At 32.6% G+C, this 12,369-nt stretch overlaps 1 protein-coding gene and 1 pseudogene across 1 annotated transcript; one reads left to right on the top strand and one right to left on the bottom strand.

The window, feature by feature from the left end:
- Positions 1–4,666: 4,666 nt before the first annotated feature.
- On the bottom strand, positions 4,667–6,162 carry LOC112525024 (desmethylxanthohumol 6'-O-methyltransferase-like). The gene is made up of 2 exons (XM_025134968.1): positions 5,362–6,162; positions 4,667–4,963 (listed from the first exon to the last, which is right to left on the bottom strand). Exons 1-2 carry the CDS (start codon positions 6,160–6,162, stop codon positions 4,667–4,669), a joined length of 1,098 nt encoding a protein of 365 aa, XP_024990736.1.
- Positions 6,163–8,074: 1,912 nt separating this feature from the next.
- On the top strand, positions 8,075–9,982 carry LOC112525023 (annotated as a pseudogene).
- The last annotated feature ends 2,387 nt before the right edge of the window (positions 9,983–12,369 follow it).

Raw genomic sequence — 12,369 nt, 5'->3', positions numbered from 1 at the left:
TTTGTGGTTTAATAATATAACATTTTATAAAGATAATAATTAAGTATTCTGTTATAACTTAATGATTATTCTAATTATATTTTAGGTTTTTTATATTTAAAATAGGATGTTTATCTTGTATTTTATTATGTTTATCTGCAATTAGTTACACAAATTCAGATATGGAGCTTTAATAAGTTGTACCTACGCACAATCTACTTGTAATCTTAAGTTTTAAGTAATATGTATCAATAAACAGTACTTTACGCATAAAAAATAGTTTTTAAGAGTTTTTGTCAAATGCTTTATAATATAGTATAGATATATGTATATTAAATAATAATAATTAAATTGATTTGATGTTTTATGACGGCACAATTCCCAGTTATTCAACACCCCCTATTAAGGGTGTGCCATTAGCACTCCCCTAATCAAATTATACTAATTAAAAAAAAGATTTTTATAATATTCGATTTGGTATTTACATCGATATGTTTTTTCATACATTTTAATCGGATCTTTAAATCAGTAAAACATGTTCAACAATCAACTGTAATATCTATTATGGTCAAACATAGATTTTGAATTATTTCTTTTTGATGATAAAGAGTAAAGCTATAAAATATTAAAATCGAAAACCTAACTTTAATTAAGTCAATTAGACCATTGGCTCCATGCTTTGCCCTTGGAAGGGTACAATACATCTTGCAATGATGGGGGAGACCCGATTGCCATTGATAGTGAGAGAACACATAAGTAAGCCACATATCCATGTTATATAAGCATTACTTACGGATTAACATTCATTGAGACCAACCACTTCAGATCTATAGTTTAATGGTTTAACAAGTTCAACTACTTCAAATCTATTGATAGTGGAGTCACCAAGTTGAACCACCACTAGGTCTATAGCTTGGATCTCCAACATCTAGTTAAGCTCATTTTATCCAACATCTAGTTAAGCTCATTCACTATAAGTTACATTATACTGATCAATGCCCGATGTCCGACTCCAAGAGTCCATACAATATTGCCTATGAATACCAGTGCATATCTCAAGTTACAACTAGGAAATACACATACTATTCATATCAAATAAAACTGACTTCTATGCCTATGGATCCATTGTATTATAACCTAATATCTTTAATCTTCTAGATATGCCAACCATATCCAACAACATGAGCATTTATGTATAAATAATCATCAAATGGGTAAAACTCTCATTTTTTTCAACAAATCAAAGGCAAGACCATTTATGAATTTTGGTTCCGAAACTTATCAAGATCAGAAATAAGCATCCCCAATGTATATAAAATCAACTCCTCTTATCCACATAGTGACTTATGCAATGTCTTTCGCGACTAAGGCCATGCGCCAATCGCATAACCTACTGCTTCCAGACATGCACCTCTTATGAATCCCGCGACTTTGGTCGAGACTTGGGGTCGCGGGCCAAGTCGCGTCACCCTCAAATTTGTCTAATTCAGTTCATTTTTCAAGGGTTTCCTCGGCTAGACTTATACCAAACATTTTACTTATACAAAAACTTAATAAATGGCATTTTATATACCAATCCAAATGTAATCCTAAGGTAAACATGAACCAAAAATCTCGGGTGTTACGATGTGATACTCTAATCCATCACATACGAACAAGTGTTTACTCATGTATGAGAGCCTATTTTAGAACATTGTTCATGGTATCACCTTCTGTGAGCTTGATTACTAATGGTCTTGAAACCCCACAAAAATTCTTAATTTGATTAAGTGTATCTTCATCTATCTATTCTATATTATAAAACATTTGACAAAAACTCTTAAAAACCATTTTTTATGCGTAAAGTACTGTTTATTAATGCATATTACTTAAAACTCAATATTGCAAGTAGATTGCGCGTAAGTACAACTTATTAAAGCTCCATGTATGAATTCATGTAACTAACTGCAGATAAACATAATTAAATACAAGATAAACATCTCATTTTAAATATAAAAAATATATAATTAGGATAATCATTGAGTTCTAACAGAATACTTAATTATTATCTTTATAAAATATTATATTATTAAACCAAAAATAAATTATTTCGTTATTAAACTTAAATTAAATTATAATAAAAATAAATAAATTAAAGAAATTACATAAAAATGAGAACTTTTAAATAGTTGATTTGACATTAACATTGATATATAATTTTTATGATATTTTCAAATTTGTATTTTATTCAAAAACAAAATCATTAGTGCTTTCTTAAAAACACATAAAATTGTATTATAACATCGACATAAATAAATAATAAAATAGAACATTAAAATCGAGATATGTCTCGTTGCATTGCGCGAGTACTCTTCTAGTCATCTAATAATAATAATGGTAATAATCATGTAATAACTAAGAAATGTAACTGATAACGCCAATTTTGGCGTTATTTTGGCACTACTTTCCGTTTAGTTGGCTTGTTTTCCAAGCAAACGAAGCGTTATTCTGACAATTTATTACAAGTTTATTCAAAAAATCTATTTTTCAAGAGAACTAGAAGAAATATGATATTTTGGGTCTAAGTGCAAAGTTTTATAGTTTCATTGAATAGAGGGTTCAAAAGGGATTCCACCGGTACCTTCCGGAGCCAAATTGGTGTTAAAACGGACAAAATATGGTCGAAACAGAGATATACCAATTAAGCCCCGGGACCGTTCTTGCAATCCTGACAATTTAAAGTCATGGAATTTGTGAGTTGAGATCGAGGGATAAAACACACAACTTTAGAGGTTAACATGGTGTAACTTGAGAAAGAATAACATATATTTTATCTGGGTTTTCGTTATTATCTTTTCTTTTTTAGTGCTTCATCTTCTTTTAAGCATTTCCTTAAAACCAAATCCTAAAATCTTAAGAATAACTAACAACAAAAAGTCATAATCTTATGACAAAGATGAAGAACACGTTACGACGAAAGCGATTTTATAAAATATGTTCAAGTGTTTCAATAGACTGACTGCTTGATACAATTTAAGTTTATATAACCAAACAATAGCTTTTTTGATAACACGTTTTCCGCATCCCTAACAAGTTCTTCTAGACTATTTTGAAGAAAAAAAAACATAGCATAGAATCAAAGTGTGTATAACAAAACATTTTATTTTGAAAGTGCCCTAAAATTTTGGTAGGATGTCCTAACGTTTTATTTTAGCACCTTTACGATCTTATCAACTTAAATTTACAGTTAAAAATGTTTTTGATGATTACGTTTCAAGTTTTTTGTTTAGTTTTGTTCATTCATCTTTTTTTAATTATCAAATACTCGTAACTTATCCATATGTGTAATGTATTAGCCAGTGGCGGATCCAGGATTTTTGTCTGGTGGGGTCGCCTTTAAGGTAGACTAAAGGCCCGCAAAATCGTCCGATGCATTTTTAACCTAATTACAACGTTTCGAGAGATTTTTTAAAGTTTTTTGATTGATTTTGAGGGATTTTTTTTTTAGTGTTTTTGTCGATTATGAGGGATTTTTAGTTTTTTTTTTATTGATTTAAATATTTCTTTGGTTAGAGTAACAGTTTTGATTGGGGTTGGGGCCCCGTAGAAAAAATATAATGGGGGGAAGTGAAATTTAAATCATGTAAAACCTAAATTTTAACCTAAATTTTTTTTTTTTTGAGTTTTTGACTGGGGTCCCTTCTCCCCTCCTTTTTGCTACTGTGTCCGCCACTGGTATTAGCCATGGCAAAATATGTTAAACATAATGTGATTTTTGCTTGTAACTCATGTTGGTAAATGAGTAAGGTATTTTGTCTAAATATAAGATAGGTTACAGGTTCTATCCTCCTTCGTGTTAGTCTCAGCTACTGAGTGAGCCAAAGATGTGTTGGGATGGATTGTGGTTGTCGATAATCAACTTTTTCTCTATACATGTTAAACATAATGACATTTATTCTAAATAATGAATGGTCAGGATTTAGAATTATTAGCAAAACGTTGTCACGATGTCAATCTTTAATGCTTCAACAACATAAATATTGTGTTAAAAAACCACAAGGGTGGTGTCGGATTGATTTGAGCTTGGCTCTAAAGATCAAAAGTACTAGGAGGTTTCAGGTTCAAATCCACAGAGGAATAAAAAATCCCCTTGTAGCCACGGAGGTTCAAATGCGGTGACTCCGGGCTATCTGCGAAGAATGTGTCGCCCTGAGATTAGCCGGCTCGCATAACGGGTTGGATATCAAGATTAATAAAAAAAATATTGTGTTAAAAAATGTTAAATGATACTATTTTCTGCACAATTTTAAAATTATCACATCAGTTTTAAAAATTATATAGAAATAAAAATCTAAACTACAATGATTTATACCTAATTTCTTAATGGTACATCGGCATAAAAAAATTACATAAATCATAATTAAATGTTACTTAGTGTAATTTAATACCAAATAATTATTTAATTAAGCAATTATTGTAAAGTAAATCAAATTAATTAAATAAAATATTTTATTTTAATTTATAAAAATGTTTTTGATTCAATAAATAAATGTTTATATTTATGCATTCAAAAACTATTTTAGAGTAGTTTTTATCGTTCCATATAATTTTATTGTATTTGCGTATATTTAATTTATTAATAGAAAAACGATATTAAACACACAACATTTATTAAAAGTTAAAACATTAAATTAAACATATAACGTTACTATGAAAAAGCCTCGATGATCGACTCAATTGCAGGAATCTTGATAATATTGTAACGACAAAAGCCTCCTTCTTCAAGCAGCTTCTTCCATTCACTTTCTGTTCGTTCTCTTCCTCCAGAAACGAGTGAAAACATCACCAAATCGTATGTAAGACGTGTGTCATCGAAAAAACCATCTTCCGTGGAATTCTGTACTATTTCCACAATAATAACTTTTCCAGATTCTTTAGATATCGCTTTTCGACAGTTTGTAAGAATCTTGATACAGTCTTCATCACTCCAATCGTGCAAAATCGACTGAAATACAGAGAGCAATATCATTATCCATATTGTATGGTTTCAGTTTTGATAAAAATATTCCTCAAGGAGATAACCATTACATGCAACTTTCAGACTTTTAAACTTCAAAATTTGTATTAGAAAACGGAAGTAAAAGGGTAAAAGGTTAACGAAATGAACATTAAAATTTCTTGAACAACAAAGTCTTTTAAGAGATATCGACAACCCAAAGGCACCACAAATCAACATGGTCTAGGTTGATGACCACATAGTGCTATGGGAGGTTGGCATGGCCAGAAGGTTTTTGCAACCTATGGTAGCCGAACGTATGAGTAAGAGGAACTATTGTTCTTATTGACCCCGGGGATTATTATACTTTCAAGCTAAGCTCTTATAGCCATGAACAACAAAGTTACCTTCATAAATATCGTTTCGGTAGGAGGAATGGTGTTAAACATGTCCCCAGGGACATGGGTAACCCCATCGTATGTTGGTGCAGTGGAAATAACATGAGGCAAATCAAAGTTGATCCCTTTAAGATGTGGATATGTCTTCACAATTGTAGAAATTGCCGCCCCAGTACCACCGCCAACATCAACGATGCTTCCTTTCAACCCAAGAAATCCATTCTTGTATTTCGATATGATCACATCTAAGGTGATCTTAGCACTGCACGCCATGCCCTCGTTAAAGATCCTATTGAATTCTGAGTTATGTAGAGAAAAATCAAACATTTCTTCTCCATGAGTCATTTTAAAGGTTGTCCCACCTTCTTTGATGGATCGGCTCAGTACATGCAATGGCGAAACAATTGATGGGTCCGTCTGCATCATAACCATGGGTGCCAATGTCACATTTGTATCAAATAACAACCACTTCGAACAATAGTTCAGTGAGTAAACTTTTTCTCCCTCTCCCATTCCTTTTTCTGGTTTAGGCATTTCATCAAACACCTTTTTATAAACCAAGAACCTCATGAGTCGGCCAAGCCCATCCATGTTTATTGAGGGAGAGTTGATGCCACTAGCAATTTCAGACAAAGTGGCAGGACGACCATGATTATTTATAATGTCAGCTATACGAAGCTCAACACAACATCTTAAAGCCATGCCATCAAGAACACCATATATGTAGCGCAATATTTGTGTCTGGCCCTTCAAGATTGCATCACTATCTGTTTCATTCTGGGTGTTCTTCATCTTCTTCATCATCATCATGAGTGTCAAGAACCTTGCGGCCTTCAATGGAGTTATGGATGAAAATCTTGAAGAACCACATTCTTATAATAAGCCAACATAGCAGTGGTTCAATTGGTTTCAGAATAGAAAGAGAATCATTGAAGCAAGTTAGGACATAAAAAAGTGGGATATGCATGTGATTAATTAGATTTCATAAAATAATTGAATCAAGAGAGCCTCTTGGGAAAAGCAATCTTGTAAACATCCTCTTAAATCTCATTTCAACTTTAAATTTAATAAAAGAGAGAGAAAAACATATTTTAAGAATATCTTTTTTTAGAAATTAATTAATTTATATTTAGATAATGTATTTTATATATAAAGAAAAAAACCCTTAAAAAAAAGCAGAACTCATCTAAGAGGCTGTTTGGCAATTGTAAATGGTTTGGTGCAGAATGATTAAGTGGTCAGAATGATTAAGAGTCTCTCATAATATAGTGCAAAATGCAATATAATTGTTTGGTAATTGTGTACGATGGAATTAGGGCTCTTAATGGTTAAGAGAGATCCATGATACAAAATCATTTAAAGGGTTTTAGAACCATTAAGAAGCAGATTTTTTTTGCCAGACAAGATTCACCTATTAACGATTCAGAAGTTGCATATTAATATAACTATTAAGAGGTAAACAAACAACCCCTATATCCAGTTAGCCACTTATGAAGTTGTAGGAGGGATATCTATAAAGCATTGCAGATCATTTTTTTTTTTATTAACTTGGATATCCAACCCGCTATGTGAGCTGACTAATCCCAAGACGACCACCTGCTTTGTAGACCATCTTTGAGGCCTATCTTGTATGTGTGACTAGTTATGCGTTTGGATGGTAAGTTCCACGCCATTTAGATGTATTCCTTAAAATAAAATTGTTAACCATGTCATCAAAAACACTGCATAAACAGAGACGAATCTATGTATTATAAAGATTGCATCACTATCTGTTTCATTCTGGGTGTTCTTCATCTTCATCTTCATCTTCATCATGATCATGAGTGTCAAGAACCTTGCAGCCTTCAATGGAGTTATGGATGAAAATCTTGAAGACCCGCATTCTTATAATAAGCCAACATAATGGTGGTTCAGTTGCTTCATAATAGAGAGAGAATTATTGAAGCAAGTTAAGACGTAAAAAAGTGGGCAATGCATGTGATTAGTTATATTTCATCAAATAAATGAAGTCGCGAGCCAGGTGCCTTATACCCGTTCACACGATTTTAAATTTCATTTGAGGCATGAAAGGTAATGTCCGTTAAACTTTGAAGGGTGTTCAATGATATTAAAAATACAAGGAACACCAATCAAAAAACCGAAAAAATGCCTCGAAATCGATAAAAACCAAAAAAGTATATCGAAATCAACCAAAAAACCTCAAAAATCTCTAAACAAAAGTCGATATTTATGTTAGAACAAAAGAGACATTGCAAGTGACGATTGAACATGTCTAACTGATCTGAAAATCTAGTTTAAATATGCAAAAATAATATATTTATATAGATAACAAATCGAAGATTACAAAGGTCTCGTGTTTTTTATATAATTTGATTAATTTAAAATTTAATTATAATTTAAATAATTTATATTTTAAAATAAGATTCAATTTACTTTAGTTTTATAAGTACGTGGGTCGTCTTCAAGATTTATGTTCCATTACTCCAATGAAGGGTGTAATATTGTGGGCAGTGATGAACACCCAAACAAAGGTGTCTTATTCTTACGGGGACGGACCCAGAAATTTTTTTAAACGGTGGTACCACTTGATTATAAGAAAAAAAATATATAGGAAATTTTTTTCAAACAGTGACACCGTTTGACTATAAGAAACAAATATACGGAATTTTTTTCAAACGGTGGCACCATTTGACTAAGAAAATGACACTAACATGACTCGGACATGGGTGTGGGGTGAAATAAAAGCCTTGTAAACCAACTCTACCAAATAAAACTTGTTTTCATTGTAGTTTCAAAATAAATACAATGGCACACACCAAATTAATACGGTTGCACCGTTCACGAAACCTATTTTTTTTACCCTTCGGGGGAGAAATAAAACAGTGGCACGTGCCACCTATACCACATACATAGGTCCGTCCATGCCATCTTATGGTTTTTTTTGGGTAGTTTCATGTAAAGAACGTGTATGTGGGTTTTTCTCTCGATGTGCGCACGACAAGCAATTTTGAGGCAGAAGAGTTGTTTGTGGTCGTGAACCTTTTAGGCACACAGATGCAAAAACCGTTCACAACTTTTTCTTTTCCCTATTTTGAAGGATTGTGTCTCTTTTGTAATCATAAGCTATGATATCTTTGCTACGATGACTTTCCTTTTCCAACCACAACTTTCACCATTTTGGCTTCACAAAGCTGAGACCTCATATTTTTCCCTTTCGAATGTTTTCTCAGAACTCTTAAGATAAAATCCAAATAGATGAACATGTTTAAAGATCACCCATTTTATCATTTTTATCTCCAACTACACACACTCATCATAGTTGTGATTCTACTCCTTCAAGAGCATCTTAATTTTCAACATTCACTATTGGATTTCTCTTGGTGGTCTCCTCCACCCATGGTTTTCTCCCGATTTGGGGTTCCACGTAAATTGTGGTGATGTCTTCTAAGTCTATCTTTTTTACTTTATGTTGGATGCATGTTTACTAGGTGAATCATATTTGTATGTTTTGGGAACTTTGTCTTGTACACTAAAAACATACTTGAGTGTTCAAGCTAGACATTTATTTGTTTGAATTTACTTAAACTGTCTAAGTGGATATTAATTTAGTATTTCCTAACCACAAGGGTGGTGTCTGATTGGTTTAAGCTTGGCTCCAAAGGTCAAAAGTACCTAGAGGTCCCAGGTTCAAATCTAAGGAGAAATAAAAATCCCCTTGTGGCCACGGAGGTTCAAATGCTGTGACTCCGGGCTATTTGCAAAGCAAGTGGTCGCCCTGAGATTTGTCGGCTCGCATAGCGGGTTGGATATCCAGGTTAATCAAAAAAAAAGTTAGCATTTCCTTCTTTCTATTTTACAACACCCTAAATGGAAGACAAAGTGATGCAATGATGAGAGGTTGGAGACAAATATTGTGGTACCTATACGGCGTTCTTGATGGTATGGCTCTAAGATGTTTTGTTGTGTTTAGCTTGATATAGCTGACATAATAAGCAATCATGATCATCGTACCACTACTGAAACCGCGGTTGGTATTGAGTCTATGTCAATAAACATGGATGGGCTTGGCTAACTAGTGAGGTTCTTGGTTTACAAGGTGTGCGATGAACGCCTCAACTAGAAAAAGGAAGGGGAGAGAGAAAATGCTTACTCGTTGAACTATTGTTCTAAGTGACCACTAAATTATACAAATGTGACATTGGCACCAATGTGGTTTGCCTCTACAAATACCAAGTTGATTGATTAAACAAGGTGCCTCAACATTTAAAAGGACTCATTGAGAAAAGTTGTTGATTTTTCTTTGTTTAACTCGGAGTTCAATAGGGACATCAATGAGGCTATAGTGTGCGTTGCTAAGATCACCATAAATGCGATCATGTGAATATACAAGAATGGATTCCTTAGGCTGAATGGAAGCATTGTGGATGCTGGAGGTGGTACTTGGGTGGCAGTTTTTGAGATTTTGAAGATATACCCACATCTTAAATAGATCAACTTCGATTTGTCTCATGTTATTTTTGTTGCACCAACATATGATAGGGTTATCCATTGTAGCTGGGAACATGTTTTAAGGACATTCCTAAGCAACATGATGACCCCCTCATATGGTAGTGTAGTAGAAATAACATGAGCCAAATCAAAGTTAATCCATTTTAAGATGTTGATATGTGTCACAATCTCGGATATTGCTATCTGATAGGTGTTGATTTGTTAACCCTAAAACACCAATTTTAAGTCTTTTATGTGTCTTTTATTTACCCAATTTAACCTTTGAGTCCTTTTTATTCTCTTGTTTTACATATACCAAGTCTTGTCTAAGTCTTTAATAGTATATGTTTAATTTATGTTTAACTTTGCTATAAAAGTTTGAAATCCTGAACCAATTTATTTGTAACTTTTCAGAGGTTGATGTTGTGCTGCTGCTGCCAAGATAATCCTACAGAATCCTGCGGGATTTGTTGTTGGGCTTACTTTTGAGCCTCCATTGCCGAATTTTGGCAAGCTTTTTTGGAAGTTTAGGAGTGGCCCAAGTCCTTTAATTCACCATTTTGTTGTCTTAAAATTGATGGCCAAGGCTCCTAAGCTTATTGCATTTTGTTACTCTCAAACTGTAATCGAATTCTCTAGCTTTTTGTTACTCCATTCGTAGATAATTTATCTTCTGCTCTAAAATTATTTTAAGGTTGTAGCCTTCCCTTCATCTTGATCGAATTCTACTTGCAATTCAAGAAGCTTTGTTTACTTTGTTGGTATTAATTCATTTATGTTGGTTCGTTATTTGGCATTTTTTCGGGTTTGCTATTAATGTAGTCTTTTAAAATCGTTCCCATACATTCGATCTTTTAAAATCGTTCCCATACATTCGACTTTATTGTCCAGTTGTAAAGCACATGACTACGTTTAATTTGTGGAAACCAATTATTTCCAAGTTCCAACCGCGTGATTGCAATTTATTCGTTTATCGCATTTGTTTACTTTCGGTTTCACGTTTAAAAAAAAGGTGATCCATAAAATCTATTTGTGGCCGTGGTGGGTTTCTAAATAATTGGAATCATTATTTTACAAGTGTTTATTGCAAGTACTCAAGTTTTCAACAAAACTTTCTACGCAAGTTACTAAATTTCTTTACTTTAATTTATAATTTTTCATCGTTTACATTTATTGCATTACTTTCCGGTCACTTAAGTTTTAGTATTTATTTTTTGCATTTATTTTAAAGTTTAATAATTTGTGCAACAAGTTTCATTTTTAGACTTTAATACTTACAATTTTTCACTTTGCATTTTCCATTTTCATTATTTATTTTACAATGTCCATATCTTTTATAATGAGAAACAAGCAATAATGGGTTAAATGACTTAGCTTGAGATGTAATAAAAAACTATGTGAAATTAGAAAAATGTTTTAAATATAGTATTTTATCCTATTATTTATCTGAGGTTATTAATGTTTTATTAAAGATTATATTTAATTAATTGACAACTAATTTTATATATGAAAATGTATTGAATTTCAAAGTCAAAATCAATATAAAAACCTGAGGTAATATGAGAAGACTGTAGCATCTTACAAATACTATACTCATACGGTGTAAGATGGTAACACTGTGTCATACTAGGATTCTCGACATTTAATATAAATGATGTCGTATCGACAGTACGCCGACTTGTGTGTACTCTTGAAAGGCCGTCTGACCTGATAATCGGAAATCTGTAACAGTACAATTGTACTAATTCATAGTACTATTGGGCTGTTTGGAAATACTATAATATCTTTTTAATAGATCATTTGTCTTTGTCTTAACAAACCTTTGCATTATTTGCTTCTTTTTACAACTGATATTTTCTTAGCTGATAATTAACTCAACCAAGCTTTTAGATAATACAACTCTCTCGAATTCGCCATCTGAAGTTGGTTCTTTAAAGATTTGGCTTTTTAAGAAAGTTTTTGTGCTTAATCTTCAATGTGGAAACGATATCTAGTACTTAATATCATTATTACTTGTTACAATGATAGTAGTTCAAGGTGTATACTTTCACTAATTTCTATTTTTGTGTTGAAATCTAAGGTTGCATAAATCTTACAACACTACTCCAGTACCATCCCCAACATCCACAATGCAATCCATTCTGGTATTTCGACATGATCACATCTGTGATGATCTTGGTAACGCACGCTATACCCTCTTTAATTATCCAATTGAACTCCGAGTTAAGCAAAGAAAAATCAAACAACTCTTTTCCATGAGTCGTTTTAAATGATGTACCACGCTCTTTAATCGATCGATTCGGTATGTGTTCTCGTTTGATGATTGCATCGCTATCTCTTTCTAGGTGTTAATCACGAAAATTTTTACAACCTTATGGAAGAAAATATTGAAGACCCACATACTTATAAGAGTAATATTATGTTTTTTTGTCCTTGTAGTTTGTTAAAATTTGCGACTTTCGTCCTTGAGGTTTTTAGGTTATGATTTCCGTCCATATGGTTTACACTTCATTGCTATGTTCACCCGTA

Source organism: Cynara cardunculus (assembly GCF_001531365.2).
Source record: "Cynara cardunculus var. scolymus isolate 2C chromosome LG 13, CcrdV1, whole genome shotgun sequence".
Lineage (NCBI taxonomy): Eukaryota > Viridiplantae > Streptophyta > Magnoliopsida > Asterales > Asteraceae > Cynara > Cynara cardunculus.
The sequence above is the reverse complement of the archived record's forward strand: the minus strand, read 5'-3'. Positions and strand labels throughout refer to the sequence as shown.

What these genes read in the sequence shown, in the direction of transcription:
- LOC112525024 (XM_025134968.1), bottom strand. Translation starts at nt 6,162, where the DNA reads ATGATGATGATGAAGAAGATGAAGAACACCCAGAATGAAACAGATAGT. An exon ending in CCGAAACGATATTTATGAAG is followed by an intron (nt 4,964 to 5,361) that starts GTAACTTTGTTG and finishes TCTGTATTTCAG; the next exon opens with TCGATTTTGCACGATTGGAG.